The sequence below is a fragment of the Calliphora vicina genome, chromosome 5, assembly GCF_958450345.1.
Source record: "Calliphora vicina chromosome 5, idCalVici1.1, whole genome shotgun sequence".
In the NCBI taxonomy this organism is placed as follows: domain Eukaryota; kingdom Metazoa; phylum Arthropoda; class Insecta; order Diptera; family Calliphoridae; genus Calliphora; species Calliphora vicina.
This window is the reverse complement of record NC_088784.1, coordinates 101368938-101387191: the sequence shown is the minus strand read 5'-3', so window position 1 is coordinate 101387191 and position 18254 is coordinate 101368938. Positions and strand designations below refer to the sequence as shown.

The following is an 18254-nucleotide window of genomic DNA, read 5'->3' as shown; positions in this document are numbered from 1 at the left end:
CTTTACATGATTAATTAGTTGGCATTGAATTTATACTCCTTAGTGAGTTGTTGTAATCAGTTCACTTAAGTAGATCCTAAATTTTAATATATTTATTGGAAAAAATATTTTGAAAATTTTGAAAATAATGAAGTTATTGAGCCGTTCCACACTTGGTGTCATCATTGGCAGTCTAAATGTCCTGATCTACTTTGTTTTGACCTGTTATACCTTCGTCTATGCACTGGCTTTACAAGCGGCTATTAAAAATATCCATCAGCGGAATGCAGCAAGCTGTAAGTTGAGACAAAATTGTATTTTACGATTTAAGAGGAAAAAAAGCTAAAAATTAATTGAAAATAAATGTTATTAAGGGTAAAGGTGGCTTTAAACAATTAGACTTGATTTACGACTCTTGGGACAGTAACACAAATAAAATTCAATCCGCTTGTAGACTGATTTTTGGAAAACTTTCACAAAATAAAGAGACTCATTAGTATCTCATATAGATATTACACATTGTTCACTTTAAATGTTAAAGCTGTAAAAAACTCATTTTAATATGATACTGTCCCAAATATATGTCATAAAATATGATCGTGTAAAAGGGCTTTAACTAATTATATAGAACTTTTAAAATACTAATACATCTTGGTGACCTTGAAAATGGAATTGTTCAGATTTTTTCATTTGAATACAGTGGAGTCGGGATAGAGTGAACACTTGATAGTATGAACACACAAAAAAATACAAAGTTGAATTCTATGCCACAATAAAAGTGCTATAAATAAAAATAACTTTGCGAAAAGTGGAATGTCCCAGCGTCGAAAAAATACTCCATAATTGACTTTTAAAGCGATGTAAAAATTTGCCTGTCAGTGGAGAAAAGCTTAAGGCAAAATAAAAACAAGTAAGAAAGTATGGTCGGTCAAGCCCGACCATATAATACCCTACACCAAGTAACTGAGCAAAAACATTTTTATTTTAAAATATCAATAATTTATATTCGTGAGTGATTTTCGGAAGTGGGCCTTATACGGGAGCTATGACCAATTATGGACCGATCACCTTGAAATTAGGTCGTGTGATTTATGTCTTAATGAAAGTTATTTATATTGAATTTTGTGTATATACCAAAATTTTTAGGAGATTTATGCACGTTTAAGTGATTTTCGGAAGCGGGTCTATATAGGGGCTATGACTAATTATGGACCGATCGTAGCAAAATTTGGTGACATGAATTTTGTATATATGAAACTTATTTGGAGCGAAATTTGTGTAGATACATATATAACTTAAACATTTATGACCGATAAAGTCCAATTTCGAGAGTACATTTGTATGGGGGCTAGGTGAAATAATGGACCGCTTTCATACAGTTTCAATAGGCTTGGTCCTTGGGCCGCAAAAATTATATGTACCAAATTTGATCGAAATATCTTCAAAATTGCGACCTGTACTCTGCGCACAAGGTTTGCATGGACAGCCAGCCAGACAGACGGACATCGCACAGTGGTATGAGAATAAAAAAATAGGGAAATAAATCTGTAACTTCTAAACCCTTACGCCAATTTTTGGGATTTTTCAAGATTTTTTTGGGAATTGCGGGATACTTCATAACAAATTTCAAAATTTGTTTTTATTTTTCCATTTTAAATAGAAAAATCTACATAACTGTGAAATTTCATTAAAAAATATTCATAAATAAAAATTTTATTTCAATTTGAAAAATTTGTATCTATGCAAAATTCAATAAAAAGCATTTTTTGTCATATTTTTCAAAAAAGTATTCCATGATTTTTTGAAAAGTAGACAAAATCCTCTATCCACTGATATATAACATGTCTACCTTGTGTTTTTTACTTGTCAAATAAATTAGGGAAAACTTAAAAATAAAAACAAATTTTGAAATTTGTTATCATAATAAGGGCGGGGTTATCGGAACGCTTTACAAAATAATTAAGAACTTATTGGGTCATCTAAAATAGGTTACTATATTTTGATATCGAGTATGCGATTTGAGAATTTTTGCCCTAAAGTTGAATTTTATATAAAAAAAAGGCATTTTTTTAATGGACCTGATACCGTCGGTATCAAAAATTATAAATGTTTTTTTCATTTAAAATATTTCGCGTAAAGTTAGATTTTAAAAAAGTATAAATTCATTGTACATCCTCTTAGAAATTTTTTAGATAACTTAAAAAGAATAAAAATACTTTTTTCCCAAAAAAAATGCGAAAAATCGCCTTTTTTAATTTTTTTAAATTCAAATGCATGTAACTTTCGACTCAGCCATGATTTTTAAACACTTCTTTCTTTATTTCATATATAGATCTATTGTTAATCCTATAAAAGAAAATTGGGGAATATTTGGAACCGCGGTCACCAAAAAACTGGAGTAGGGTGGGTAAAAATGTTGAAAATTAAATTTTCAAATGCGAATATCTCCTAAGCTGTAAGAGATAATTGATAGCTACGAGGAGATTCTATATGTGTAATTTTTTTTAAATCGGAACACAAACGAAGAAATAGGATTATTTTAAAAATTGAACATACCCGAGGTGTCCTAATTTGGGAACCCCTGGTCCCGCTCCTGGTGGGGTCATGAGGTCCAAATTTAAAATTTAAACTCGACTACTCTTCCTCTTTGCGCATGTAAAATTTCATTTAAATCGGCGTAAGGATTTAGAAGTTAGAGATTTATTTCCCTCTTTTTTTATTCTCATACCACTGTTCATCGTTTAATCGTCTCAGAAAGTTATTCTAAGTCGATCGGTATACTTTAAGGTGGGTGTTAGACTAATATTTTTGGGCGTTACAAACATCTGAACAAATGCATTATACCCTCCCCACAATGGTGGTGTAGGGTATAAAAATGAAATGTTCCATGTATGTAATGGCATCACGTGATAACGGCTGGAGCGATTTGGCTGATTTTTTTTTGTATTCGATTCGAAATTTTCAGGATATGGTTTGTAATGGAAAAAATTCGGAAATTTTAATTTTCACTTCTCATTTTTCTTAATAAGAGAATTTTTTGGAAAAACTTGATGAACTAACATTAGCAAATAGCTACCGCGCGAAGCCGGGTCGGGGCGTTCAGCTAGTTTTATATAAAAGTGAAGTGATTTAGAACTAGTTTTAAATCTATAGAAACTAAATTAAAAAAAAAGTTTGAAAGGCCAGAACAAATTAAAAGGGGCTATTAGAGGTTAAGTGTAAATTACATCTAATACTGTAAAGTATCAAGATTAAGTACTATAAATTTCAGCTGCAATTATCTGCTAACTGTTTTATAAAAACCTGTGCTAATTTGCAAAAAAAAACTTTAAAGAAAAATTGTAGTTTATTGAAAATACTGACTATCTGTTGCTAGAACCGAAAAAATCTATGGATATAATTCGGTGTTGAAATGATTAACGTAGATCGATTTTAGTAAAATCTTCTGTATTTATTTCCTTATTTTGTAAATTGCTAAACCTCTATTCTATAAAACATGTATCTAAATTTAATAATATTTCTTTTTTTATATTTAACTCCAGACGCATTTAATGCAATATTTATTATTTTAATGGTAATGTCTTTAATAATGATGGGTGTATCTGGACTACTAGTAGTGGGTATTGTAAAAGTAAGTTTAACTGAAGAAGTAATTCTATAAATTCGTAAAGAGCTAAATAATTTCAAATATATATTTATTTAAATAGAGAAAACACACTTTGATGGTTCCCTGGCTGATACTTAGTGGCATTGGTTTTGTAGTCTACTGTCTACGTTTCATATATCATATATTTGCCGGCATTATCTATGGAGTTACCCTGTATTCAGTTGTAAAAGTATTTATTGTGGGTGTATTGTCAATAGGTAAGTTAAGGTTAACAGAATATAATTAATTTATTACTCGATTTGATATTATTTTAAACCGAATCTTTTTAGGTCTTTTCGGCTTAATAATATGGCTGATGTTTTTCCTATTTAGAGATATACGCCGGCAGAATGTTGAAAATGCATGCCAAATTCAATATCAGTCAGCACATGCGGGCTCAATTGAATCGTTCGAATAATTCAAAACCACTGTTTTCGATCAAAATATTGTACGATCAATAAACTGTAGTTGACACATGTTTAAGTATGTATAGTGGGGTGGGTTAAATTTTTTGCGACATAGATCGCGATTCTTGTTGTATGGGTCTTTCCAAGAAACTTTGCCGAAGAAACCATAGCTCAAAAATGAAAGTCAAATCTTTGAAAATTTATGAATATTTGAATTTCTCATAATTAAATCCGCGTGTTCGAAGTTAACTTTTGAACTAGAGTTTCTTCGGCAAATTTTCTTGGAATGCCCCATACAACAAAATTCGCGATGTGTATTTCTACATTTTACCCACCCTAAGTCTATACATGTAAGTACAAAATTTCATTAAAAAATATTATTAATAAATAAAAGTTTATCCCGTTTAATGATGAAATTGTGTCGAGACTTTTTACGCATGTCGATATATAATCATACAGACAGACAACTGGTAATTCCATCTCCAACGCCTACCCCTTATATAGAGAATTTAAAAATTAATTTCATTCAATTTATATGATTCTTCGGAAAAAAAAACTCCACACAAATAAGATTTTTAGTTTGTTTATTTTGAAAACAAACATTGCCATTGAGTAAATTTACGTCCGAACGTCAGGAACCAGTTCTGTTTCAAGCATTAATTAAATTTCTGTTTATTAGGCATAAACATAAAACTTCAAATTTCCAATGAAAAGTATTGAGTTACTCTCTTGATACGAGTACGAAATTTTCAAATTAGCAAATTCCAGAGAACAATTTCAATAGTTTTGAAAACACCACATATCGTCACCTAAAATGAAAACAACGTAACACCATTTCAACAATTTTTGAAGTTATGGGAAAAAAAATAATTCCCAAACTAAAAAGTATCTCTGATATGAAGTTAATTTCTTATATTTAATTATTAAACACCCAGCAGTTCTAGGAGACTATCCCGAACTAGTAATTTTACCTATCATTTAGGATGACAACTAGTTACATAACTAGCTACGTGACTAGTTATTTTAACACGTGCATGTCCTAAGCAGGGGGTCAATTGATAGCTTTTGATTATAATGAGACTGTCGGATAGCTGGTCCAAAGTATTGGGTTCATATACCGGTAACTAGCTATTTTAACATGTACGGACACAAGTGAAAGCTAATTGACCTCAAATAGTCAGTTAAACATTTTCTTATCATCTCAAAGACAGTCCAATAACCGATTGCTTATAAACAAACAATCCTCCGACAACTCTCCAATATATTACTTCTGGGTGGTAGAATTACTACTTTTCAAAGTGCAGTACAAAATAAACGTTTAAAGTGACTACATCTAGGTTACTTAGAAACACTAAAGTGGCAATTGACTTTACGTTACAAAATAAACGTTTAAAGTTACTAGAATAGACAAACATAGAGCGGAAACTAGAAAAAAAACTCAAACAAAAATATTACTCAAAATCATTGGTAGGCAAAAAGAGGCATTTAATTTGTGTGCTCTTTTGGGTAAAAAATAAAATATCCACAACAACATCAAGAAACTGAATGAATTGTGTGTATTTTTTACGCTCTTTTGTTCACATTCGGGTTCTTTGACGAAAATCATCGTAACCTGAACAATATGAACGCCTACCATGGCTCAAAATAATCATGTTTTTGTTTTCACATAGTTTTTTCTACTAATACATTCTCACCACTTAGGTTTCTGACAACTGAGTTAGGTCTTTGACAGCAGAGTTTCCGCTCTATGTCTATTCTCTATGTCAATTGTCTTCACGCTAGGTTACATGGGATGTATAAAGTAACCAATTGACTTCTCTCTGCACTACAGAGAGCCTCAAAAGTGAGTAAACACTAGGGAATTTTTTGATTTTTTTAAGATCATGAAAATCGTTATAGTCCGACTTAAATTTTTTTTTCAGAACCTAATCTATTATTCAGTCCAATAATCTCCAATAAACCGAAATTTTTAAATTTTAATCGATGGATAGATTTTAATATTTTCATTAGTTGTGTTCGCGTACTTGATAATTTGTACAAATTATCACTGGAAGTTACGGGATTCCGTTCGTTTAAGGCAGAATTAGTCTTTACTTTCTGTTACGTTCCGAATCAGCTGTTTCTCTTTTGTACATGAAAAACATGTATAAGTAGTTAGTTTTTCTGTGCTGTTCCGTTCTGTTCCGGACGAACCTGTTAAAAACAAAAATTGTCTACGTAATTGTAAGTGACAGCGGCTTTTCAAATAAAGAAACAAATTATTATAAAAACGAGCCATCTGGTCGAAAATATCAAAGGAAATGGGAATGCCAGGTAAGTTAATGTGTTTTAAAGAGGAATTATGTGTTAAAAGAAAAGAAAAATTATATATTTTGTCACAGAACAACTAACTGCCATAAGTAAAATTCAGATCGGAACAGAACGCAACAGCAACTCTTTACTCTCTGAAATAAAGTTACTGGATATATTGTTACTGGAAAGTACGCGAACACACCTATTATCTTAAAAAAATCAAATAATTTGTGGTGTTTACTCACTTTTGAGACTCTCTTTACATGTCAAATGACCCAAAATATACAATTAGGTCTCAGCCAAGTGATCAGACATTTCTTGCAATTACTGTCTATAAGGGATACATTGATGACTGCTGGGCAGATTGACAAACACATTTCCGCATTGGTAGTTTTCCTTATTATATTTTAATTTCAAGCAATGATGCGATTTTGGAGATTTTGCTGTTAAGTTTTTTTACATTTTATGGGACGATATGTATGTAATTTATAATTATGCATCTTATAAAGAATAATTTCATTTTGTTTAAGATAAATATACATAACTTTAATACGTAAATAAACAAACATCGCAATTTATTTCTGATTGTCTGTTCAATTGAGTTGCTACAATATAATACCGGTTCTTCGAAATTTGAAAACAGAGTTTCCATATTTTTGAAATTCTAGTTACTTCTGTCTAAATAGGATGATATTTTCGTATGGTTTCAATCATAGAGAATAGACATAGAGCGGAAACTCTGCTGTCAAAGACCTAACTCAGTTGTCAGAAACCTAAGTGGTGAGAATGTATTAGTAGAAAAAACTATGTGAAAACAAAAACAACACTCGTATGTGTGATTATTTTGAGTAATTTTTTTGTTTGAGTTTTTTTCTAGTTTCAATAAGGCAATGCAAGCTAGTACTCTCACGTTTCGGTTGTCAGAATTGGTCCCATAGATCGTGTGATTTAAACCATTTTTGGGATTTTTGAAAAGTTTTTTGACCATTTTGGAATTTTCAATAGTAAATCTTAATTTATTATTTCTATATTATTGTAAAATTCCATTGAAAAGAATTCATAAAAGAGATTTTATTGCTAAAAATTAGTTTTTACAAAAAATCTTCAATGAAGTTATTTAATTATTAAAAATTTTATATATTTTTGAAAAGAAGACACAATTTCCTACACTTTGATATATAATATGTATAACTAACTTTTTCCACTAGTCTCATTAATGGCTTCTAAATAAATAACTTGCAGTAATTAGCTTCTTTCTTTTAGTTTTCTCCGTTGATTGGTAATGCAGTAGTCGGCAATGCAGTGAAAAAAATATATTACAAAATGGCAAGATTCAGCATATTGTTGGAAAAAAATTTTTGTTAAAATTTTGAAGAGTGCCAGGTGGAATATTGTGACACTAGGCCTAAAAGTTAAATGCTGAAAATTTGGGCCAAATCGGACAACGATTTCTGGACGCGCATCGAGGTCAAAGTTCAGATATATGCGAAATTTTACTATTTATATGGAATAAATACTATTTATATGGAATCATAAGAAGTGATTTTGACACGGAAGACAAAAATCGCCCAGGCCAGCCAAAAAAGTTTGAAGACCAGGAATTGGAGGCAACAAGAGCTTGCATATACACAGAAAACAGATTCGTAATAGCAACTGAATTTGTTGCCAATCGAATGATTCGGTTGTACACATAGAATTTTTCGGTTTTAGTAACAGAAAATCATTGGACAGAGAAGAATTTCGATTAAAGCAACCGAACTTTTGTTGTCACTTCTAAAATTTTGTAGCCGATTGGCACCAAATTCGGTTGTGAACACGAATCTGTTTTCTCTGTGAATTTCAAAACGCATTGAAAAGCAGGGAAATTTTGTACCATACGAATTGAAGCCGAGAACACTAGAAAGACGATTTTGCATGTCTGAAATGATGCTTGAACGCTTTAAAATAAAATCATTTTTGCACTTGGATCCATTACGATAACCTAAGAGCGTAAGAGATCGTATGTGAACCCCGGCCAACCAGCCGAATCGACACCAAAGCTAAATATCCATGGCGCTAAGGTATTTGGTGGGAGCAATCTGATCATATCATCACAGGAAACCTTGAAGCGAGTATTGGACGAAAAACGCCCAGTATATGCAGTCAGACATGAAACCGTAATATTCCATCATGACAACGCTCAGCCACATATTGCAATACCTGTTAAAAACTATTTAGAAGGAAGAAGGAAGGAAGTTATAGTTGGCCCGTCCTACTACTATTTGTTTCGATCGATGCAGTACGCTCTCTCTGGGATACACTTTACTTTCGAACAGAATATCCGATATTGGCTTGATTCGTTATTGGCCTCAAAAGATGAGCAGTTTTTTTTTTTTGCTCGGAATCCATATTTTCTATTTTGAACACACAGTGCAATGGCAACCCCTCTTTTATTGAATTGTTTGGTGTTTCCCCTACGAATAATTAAAATTATAAAACATATCGAACTCAATCACTCTCTTTTATTTCGTATGTATCTTTAAAAAACGGCACGATATAATAATTTATCTATTTCATTTGTAACACATGATTAGGGGGAAAATAACTAATACAGAACTAGTTATCTGACTGGTTCATCGGGGTTAGATGCTGTTCTTAAATCTAACATTTTTTATTAAAGGGATCATCTGTCATTTCAACATTACGTTTGAACAACTTAAAATGGAAAAAAATAATTTTGCATAGTAAGATTTCACCAATTTTGAATATAATTTTGGAGCCCATTATTTTGATTGAATTTTTTTCGTTTTGGATTCGTGTTTTGTTGCAGGGTGGGTGCATCAAGTTCGGCTTAGTAGCATTAAAGTTAATATCGGTTTTACCAGCAACATTTAATATTGTTCTCTGTTTAACATTCAATTTCATATATTGTACATATGATGACATGAGAGTACACATTTAGTTGGCGTTCAACACATAATTTAGTAACGCAAAGTGTTTAACAGTGAGCAGTTGGTTTAACGGAGTCTAAATTTGAAAAAGAAAAACGTATTTTGAAATAAATTTAAAAACAAAATTCTAAAACAATGAAGTGCTGGAGTCGTTCCACCCTTGGTGTCGTTGTTGGCATCCTAAATATCCTAGTCAACTTGGCTTGTATCATTTATTCAATCATCACTTTGGGAAATATAAATGCAATTGGGCCTACGACTCAACAGCAGAGAGAATCCATCAGTAAGTTGTGATTAAGTTTGGTTTTATGACAATTGAAGGGCAAGGAAGTAATGTATTGATAAATGATAAATAAATTTATTATTAATATCTATTATTCAGGTAAATACTTGGAACACACAATTAATCATTTTACAGTGAACATGAAATTGTATTTAATTTTCTCCAATGAACAGTTCGCTTGATCGTTAGCTTATTTAGTAAGCTAAGCCTCAAAAACGTATTAAAATCGTTTTGGTATCACACTTTTTAAATATGTAAATGCTGGGGTTTTCACTCATTTGGAAAGGTTTTTTTTCCAAGAAAATATGTGCCAATTTCCTTGGTAATTTCACAATGTGTTTTGAAAAAATTACTTTATTTTTAATGTATTTAACACATTTTATTATATGTTAAATATAGGCAATTTCTGATTTAGTTTTAAACAAAATATGCCAACTCCAAAAAGAAATACTTGAAAACGTTCTAAACAGTGTTTAAAAAGCTACGATAACTAACAAATTTTTAACTGTTGCTACAACTACTGCTTCAAAAAAGTGTATGTAGCGGTAGCAGTAGCATTTGTCTTTTTTCGTTTTCTTGTTTTTTGAAACTACTGCTACCTTCAAAATATAAAACTCTTAACAGAGCAGTAGTAATAAAACATGAATTGTAAATGGAGTAGTAGCATAAAAATACAAATCATTGCTACTGCTCTATATCGAGTTTTAATTTTTAAGGTAGCAGTTAAGTAGCAGTTGATGCAGCAGTTAAGGTAGCAATAAAAGTAGTCAAAAAAGAAAATCTTCAGTCATAACACCAAAATTTACAGAATTAAACACTGTGTGTTGTTTTTGTTTTGAGAGAGTTTGAAAGAATTATTCGATTTTATTCGTCTCAGATGTTCGTGTTGCTAACAGAAAGATCGTGTTTTCTGTGTGTATAACAAAAAAGCCGAACTTTTGTTTACAACACGACCAACATACACAAATATACATTCACAACAACAACACATAATATAATTTTTTGGCTGAAGATTTTTATTTTTGACTTATTTTATTGCTACCTCAACTGCTACTTCAACTGCTACTTAACTGCTACTTCTTCTACTACCTCAACTGCTACTTCTATTACTACTAAATTTTAAAAGTAGCAGAATTAATAAAAAACTAATGACTGCTACATCAAAACTTTTTCTTTTTTAAGGTAGCAATAGAAAATAAATTACTCTGCTGCTTTTAAATTTTTCTTTTATTAGTACTACTACAACTACTGCTACCAAAATGTGAAGGTAGCAGTAGTAGTAGTAATTATTGACTCCGAGTTTTTATTAATTTTTTTAACTAGACTACTTGTGTTTTTTCGTTGCTACTGCTACTAGTATGCTAGTTTTTTAAACACTGGTTCTAAATATGTATAATATGGGTGTATAACTTCTTTATTTTTTAACATTTGTACAATATAAATTTATTGAAAGTATTTTGGCCATCTTTCTGGCAACATATGGATTCCGATCCAAACGAATCTGTTCCAAAGTGAAGCGTATCCCAGAGATAGGATTCTGCACCGATCGAAAGTAATAGTAGTCGGACGGGGCACGGTCTGGACTATAAAGCTGGTGAAGAAAAACTTCCCAACCACTTCATTCTAAATACTTTTTAACAGGTATTGCAACATGTGTACAAGAGTTCGCTTCGAACGAATCAGTTGCGTTCGGTTGGAACCAAAAGGGTCCTATCTATTATGAGCTGCTGAAATCTGGCCAGACCATCACAGGAAACCTGTACCGAATGCTACTGATTCCATCATGACAACGCTTGGCCACATGATTCAATACCTGTTAAAAACTATTTAGAATGAAGTGGTTGTGAGGTTTTGCCTCACCTGCCTTATAGTTCAGACCTTGCCCCTTCCGACTACTATTATTTTCGATCGATGCAGAACGCTCTCTCTGGGATACGCTTCACTTTTGAACAGAGTATCCAATATTGGCTTGAGTCGTTCTTGGCCTCAAAATATGAGTAGTTAAGTGCTAAATGAGAGCTGATGGTTACTTCCTTCCCCTCAATTCTATGAAATTATCGTTTTCATTTACTTAATTTAATAATTCGTTCTACATATTTTACATATTTCTAGGCCTGTATAATAAAGTATTTAGTGTAATATTGGTAGTATGTGTTATAATGGCCATTGTATCTGGTATATTCATAAGGGGTATCATAAAGGTAGGTTTCTTTTTGAAATTATTGCTTAAATTTTAAGCGGCTGAGATAATTTCAAATATTTATAGAGACGTCACAAATTGATGATGCCCTGGCTGATACTTAGTGGCATTGGTTTTGTTCTTAATTGTGGACAATTCTTATTTACTTTTATTGGTACTCTATTCCAAGGCTACCCTCTGAGCCATATTGTAATTACTTTGATTGTGGGTTTATTGAGTATTGGTAAGTTATATATTATATCTATTATTTATTTTATATAAATATTAATTGCATATTATTGTCTCTCTATGCAGGTATTTCAGCCTTGATATTATGGCCCATTTTTACCTTATTTGGCGATATACGCAAGAAAAATACTGAACAGATTGGTCGAGTAACGGACGGTAGACAAGCGGAATACCACCAAACACCAACCTATTATAATAAGGCATAACCCAGAAGGTTTTCAAAATGCTTATTAGTTTTATAACGATTTATTATAATGCATTTTAAATAATTTAAGTGTCTTTAAAATTTAATAAATTATGTTAAATTATATAACGATCCTTTATACTTTACACTCCGATGTTTGGTAATGCAGTAGTCGGTAATGCAGTGACAAAAAATATATTTGAAAACGACAAAAAATGGAAGAAATATTTTTACGAGTACGTACGTTTGCCTAATAGAAATTGTATGTATTGTATTTATAAAAATATATACATACCTACAGTTATACCTATCTTTATATTAAGGCTTCCCCGTTTGTAAAAGAAAAAATTTAAGGAAGATATTCCCAACTAAAATCAAGGATAAAAATGTACTTTTTGAAGAATTTTATATTATATTCAAAACCCTCTATCTTAAAAAAGACAACTTTCAGGAGAGCCAAAAAACTGTTTTTTTTTCATATCACTTGAGTTATTAAAATTCGATATTCTACAATAATTTTTTAAAGCAACTACTGAATCTCACATATAATTAGATAGATAGAAATATGTATGTTTCTTATGAAATTCACACCATATATGGGGGCTGTTTTACTGAACATTTGAAAGATAGAGGGTTTTGAATATAGGCCCTCGATATGAAATATTGCTATTATGTGAAAGATATTTGAAAAGCGTTTTCAATGTAGGACATAAATTCTCCTGTAGCTCCAAAAAATTTCGAAGTTTTGTAATTTTTGGGAAAAATTTTGACATATTGTAGAATTATTTAATGCAAATACATAGTTTAAATTAATACGTTATGAACCTCATATAAATTTACCGAAACGGTTTTTAAGTTATTCGATATTCAATCTAGTTCGAATTTTATTAAGGCACCGTAACGGTTATGAGTGATATCAAAAAAGTTATTTTATAACAGTTATTTTGTGAATTTAAAAATAAAAATCCATCTAAAACAGTTATTATTCAACGTAAAAATAAAAGTTCTCATGAAACTCTTAAAAAAAGAGTTCTATTTTTTCCGTCATAAAACAAAAGTCATTTGAGGAGTTTTATTTTTTACGTCAGAAAATAAAACTTATTTTATGTAAATTGACACCTAAAGCTTGCTGCTGGTCAGATCATTAAAATTTGTAAAGCTCCTTGCATAGCAATTTAAAAAATTGTCATTAAAATAAAATCAAGTGACATTTTAATTTGTTATTGTTTGATTTCTATTATCACATTGTTGTTTTTTTTTCTCAAACATTATATCAGATAGACTCAATATAGAAAGATACTGAAAATAAGTAGAAAATAAACGAAAAGAGTTTTATTTTCTGACGGGAAAAATAAAACTCCTCATATGAATTTTATTTTATGACGTAAAAAATAAAACTCCCCAAATGAGTGTTTTTCTGAAGGGAAAAATAAAACATCGCAAGTGACTTTTTTTATGACGGCTATTTAAAACTCTTTTGTAAGAGTTTCATGCGAACTTCTATTTTTACGTTTATAAATAACGGCTGACTGTGGAGTTGAGATAATTTTTTTTATAATAATTTTAGAAATGGCTTTGAAGGCCCATTTTAAATATCTTTCATATCATATTCATATATTTTATTTGAGAGAAATATGAAAAAAACTTTAAAAATGTACCTTTTTATCGTTTAATCCAGCTCACCAAATACAGAACCCAGGACAAAAATTTTGATATCTTAGGGCACTTCTACACGTTCAATATATATTGTGATATTTGGATCGCGATCCATTTTAATGGATCACGCAAAATTAGGTGATTCTGCAAGTTGGATCGCGATCCATCAATACTGCATGCTACACGTTCAATAAATATCGCGATACTGGATCGCGGTCAATATATATTGAACGTGTAGCAGTGCCCTTAGAATGAATGAATGATATTTTTGTTGGGAACATCCACTGATTTCTTTTTTTGGGTCTCTCCCTAATATACATGTACGAATGTATGTATTCAATAGAATGACATACCCCTCTTCAAAAAAATAAATACTAATGTACTTAATAGGGATGTAAAATTCAGTACTACTGTACATTTTTCAGTACTTTTTGACATGGAAAATACCATAGTACACCCACAAAATATTAAGTACTTTTTATAAATTACACTGTGTATAATTCACCACTACGTGATAAAAGACCAACAAAATAAAGACCCGTGTATCTCAGTTTTGCACTTCTCTGAGGCAAAGTTGTAGCCTTGTCATAAAGAACAAAAATTGTAAACATATAAAATCAAAAAAAACTTCATCTTCAATATCAATATCGCAAAAAACTTTAAAAAATTCGAATTAAAATTTAGAAGTAAATTTTTTTAAAGCTGCCTAAAAGTATGCTTTAGTTTATAATAATTTAATAGTTTATGGCCACACTTAATTCTTTAGTTTTTTCTTACTAACTTATATTGACCTACCTAAACAGTGTTAAGAATCATTCCTAGGAATTTCATATGTTCTAGAAAGTTGTTTATTGAGATCTTAGGTACATTTTTGTAGTTGATTGTTTCCTTGAATTTTGAACGGTTTGCTACCTATGGACCTGAACAGGGGAAAATAGGTAAAAAATCTAATTTTTTAAAGTTTTTTCTGATTTTGATCTTGAAGATGAAGTTTTTTTGATTTTATACGTTCACAATTTTTGTTCTTTATGACAAGGGCTACAATTTTGCCTCAGAGAGTAAAGCAACATTCCGAACTGTTTGCAAGATATGAGCCTGAAAAAATTATCACTTTTTTTTGCAAAATTGACACAGATGCCCCAAATCTTTGGGGTCCCATAAAAAAAGTCCGTGACTTTGGGCAAAACTGGGTCTTTTTTGGTCTTTTATCACTTAGTGGTGTCCGGTTATTTTTTTTCGTGTTGCACTGTGTAATCCATTAAAGTTCACAATTCCATCATTAATAAGTTTAAAAAAAACTGCTGATAGCTTTATTAAGTATTTCTTTTGATTTTAAATTTCAAGTCGAAAACAAAAATTACGAAATTGTACTTTAATTTAAATATAACGATTTTAACGGCTGGTTTAAAGTTGCATAATGCCTCTCAAACAGCAGTGCTTCTCAGCCTTTAACATATCTGTGGGTACTATTAATATAGCTGTGGAACATACAACATTGAATAAATGCTTTGAGTTGATCATTGTTTGAAGGTATGGCAACACTCAATGTTTATGATGCTGGCATTAACATCGAAAGCTCTGGAATTCGAATGTACTAGTTTGTCCGCAGAAGATTCACGAAAGATGGAGTGTGTATAAATAATGGCAGAGTTTGCAGTCGTTAGTGAGTTCATCACAGACGCTGTTCGAATTAACTGTATTACCAGTGTAGTTTTGTACATTAAGTGTGTGCATTTCTGCGTATTTATAAACGTATATAAAAATACTGACAGCCGAATTTATAACCAAAATTTTGCATGGTTTTAACATAACAGTTATTTATAATGTATTTCTTAATCAAAGACTTGCTAAGTCTTTAAACAGAGCAGCTGTTTTGTGTCAACGTAAAATTGTAAATTATTATTAAAAAAGTTTTGTATGGGAATAAAATAAAATTAATTAATCCACATTTGGTTCTTCTTTATATGATTTGAGGGAAAAACACTTGAATAGAAATGTCAACAAATACATCAGGGTTGAGTAGTTGGCAATGCATCACACTCTTCAGAGTTGATTTTCAAATTATTTATTGACAGACAAAAGTGCTAACTCTCTGCTTAGCTTAATCGGTCTGCTCGTTAGCAGATCGTTGTGAATTTGAACAAATAAACAGTTGTTACAATTTTAAACTACTAAACTGCTTTTATTTGCATTCAAAAGTATCCGGTTTATTTAAAGCAAATAAACCAACGTGTTTAAAAAGGTAAAAACGTAACCGTATGTATGTGAACCAATTCAACGAATAATTTAGTACTTTCAAGCTTCAAAAAAGTACTCTTATCAAAATCTCATTTTTCCAAACCTAATAACTAATATAAATAAAACATTCAAGTTGAATGGCCACACAAAATCATAAATATTTTGCCAAAACCAAGGCCAACTTTGTTTATTTTCTTTTTTATATTTTATACACATTTTTTCAAAGAAATTATAACCACATAAACAAAAGCACTTTGCTACCATATTTAAACAAAAATATATTAAAATGTTGAATACAAGTATGTATTTGAAAATAATAAAAAGTTATCTCTTAACGTAAACTATTACCCAGCAAAAACTTAGTAATGACTTGTAGTTACTCAATAATATGCTTAGAAGTAGTCTGTCTGCTGCTTATTTATTACCTTCTGTAGGACCTAACTATCAATGTGTTATTTAAGTCAGTCCTTCGAACTAGTTTTAGTGATATTTAAATTGTGGTTATAGTAAATAGTGAAATACATATCAATATTTAGCATTTTAACTCATAACTACTTGGCAATGAATGTTTTAGCTGGGCGCCTCTTCTCTGCCAAGAACAGAATTATGCGTAAAATATTTTTTTAAATAAATGAGAATTGTATTGATACTTTTTATGACATACTGTAACGTGTTTAATGTCTAATAATGCCACAGTGTAATTAAAACTTAGGGCACTATTTGAAAATATCCATAACAATTTTAAATTATAACGAACCATTGTTATTTTGATGACATCATCCAATATTACGTACAACCTCATTGAATTTGTTTGGCGGGTGTTTTTCGTTATTCAGTAGAGAAGCAAACAATATGCTTAACAACAACAATCGTGTGTTTTTGGGATTTTTTTAAAGTTTTCTCTATGTGTGCTTAAATTTCTTCCCCCAGTCTTGACGAACCATCCATTTGTTTACTAATAGGGAGGTCACACGATATGTATTCCATTTGTATTGTGACATGTATTGAGACATTTTTCAAGACTGGTGTTCAATAGGATAAAGAAAAATTTATACTTTTCTTTTAATGATACTTATTTAATTTATTAAATTAGTTAGCTTATTTATATTAAAGTTGGCTAATATGATATTCAGTAAAGAACTACAAAATAAGTAATAACAAGTAAGAGTGATATATTCGGCTGTGCCGAATCTTATATACCCTTCACCAAATTACACTTCAAAATTTTAAATATTTTTAGGTAAACAAAATTAAATTTTTTTCCAGTTTTTTTTTGATATTTTGGAAAAAAAATTTTCGATTGTTATTTTAAATTTTTTAGTTTTTTTTTTAAATTTTAAAATATTTTTTTTTGGTTTTTTAAATTTTTTTTGTGAAAAAAAATTCGGGTTAAACATTTTTTTCCGATCTTGACCCATTGTAGGTCCATCTTACTATGGTCTTATATACGTCGTTGCAAATGTCTTTGAAATACCTATCATTAGATATCCATATTGTCTATATTAATGTCTTAGTAATCCAGATATAGGTCAAAAATCGAGGTTGTCTTGGTTTTTTCCTCATATCTCAGCCATTTGTGGACCGATTTTGCTGATTTTAAATAGCAAAATTCTCGAAAGCATGTCTGACAGAATTATTGAAGATTTGGATCGCGAAGATATCTGGGGTCTTCAGAAAATTGATTTCAACAGACAGACAGACGGACATGGCTTAATCGACTCCGCTATCTATAAGGATCCAGAATATTTGTATATACTTTATAGGGTCGGAAATGAAAAATGTAGAAATTACAAACGGAATGACAAACTTATATACACTCAGGTCTCGTTTTATGCGATAGATGCGTTCCAAAAAAAATCGCATAAATTGAATTCGCATAAAACGATACTCTAGTTTCATATAAAAACTAATGATTCGTTCCAAAATTCTGAAAAACCGCATAAATTCAAATTTTAATTAAAAAATCAAAACAAAATCGCATAAAACAAATCAACAAAAATATATTTATTTCATTTTCTTAAACAATAAAAACAAAACAGGATTAAAAAAATAAACAAAAATATAATATTAATTCATTAACGACTGAAAAACAAAAAATTATTCAAAAATATATCTGAAACGGTTTTTAAGAAAATTCTGTTAATATGTATGATTAATCTGAATCACTGGAATTGCATCGTCTGCATCGTTTTGGAATTGGTTCAACGTCAC

The 18254-nt window shown here is 30.6% G+C and overlaps 2 protein-coding genes across 2 annotated transcripts; both read left to right on the top strand.

The window, feature by feature from the left end:
- Positions 1 to 58: 58 nt before the first annotated feature.
- LOC135962443 (uncharacterized) lies at positions 59 to 4401 on the top strand. Its single transcript, XM_065514370.1, has 4 exons — positions 59 to 275; positions 3522 to 3610; positions 3687 to 3843; positions 3916 to 4401. The coding sequence occupies exons 1-4, from the start codon at positions 128 to 130 to the stop codon at positions 4041 to 4043; spliced, it is 522 nt and encodes a 173-aa protein (XP_065370442.1). The 5' UTR covers positions 59 to 127; the 3' UTR covers positions 4044 to 4401.
- Positions 4402 to 9293: 4892 nt separating this feature from the next.
- LOC135961091 (uncharacterized) lies at positions 9294 to 12278 on the top strand. The gene is made up of 4 exons (XM_065512574.1): positions 9294 to 9537; positions 11650 to 11738; positions 11804 to 11960; positions 12032 to 12278. The coding sequence occupies exons 1-4, from the start codon at positions 9390 to 9392 to the stop codon at positions 12169 to 12171; spliced, it is 534 nt and encodes a 177-aa protein (XP_065368646.1). The 5' UTR covers positions 9294 to 9389; the 3' UTR covers positions 12172 to 12278.
- The last annotated feature ends 5976 nt before the right edge of the window (positions 12279 to 18254 follow it).

Coding starts and splice junctions, on each gene's coding strand:
- LOC135962443 (XM_065514370.1), top strand. CDS start 128: ATGAAGTTATTGAGCCGTTCCACACTTGGTGTCATCATTGGCAGTCTA. Junction 276..3,521: donor TCAGCGGAATGCAGCAAGCT/GTAAGTTGAGAC, acceptor ATTTAACTCCAG/ACGCATTTAATGCAATATTT. Junction 3,611..3,686: donor TAGTAGTGGGTATTGTAAAA/GTAAGTTTAACT, acceptor TTATTTAAATAG/AGAAAACACACTTTGATGGT.
- LOC135961091 (XM_065512574.1), top strand. CDS start 9,390: ATGAAGTGCTGGAGTCGTTCCACCCTTGGTGTCGTTGTTGGCATCCTA. Junction 9,538..11,649: donor ACAGCAGAGAGAATCCATCA/GTAAGTTGTGAT, acceptor ACATATTTCTAG/GCCTGTATAATAAAGTATTT. Junction 11,739..11,803: donor TCATAAGGGGTATCATAAAG/GTAGGTTTCTTT, acceptor AAATATTTATAG/AGACGTCACAAATTGATGAT.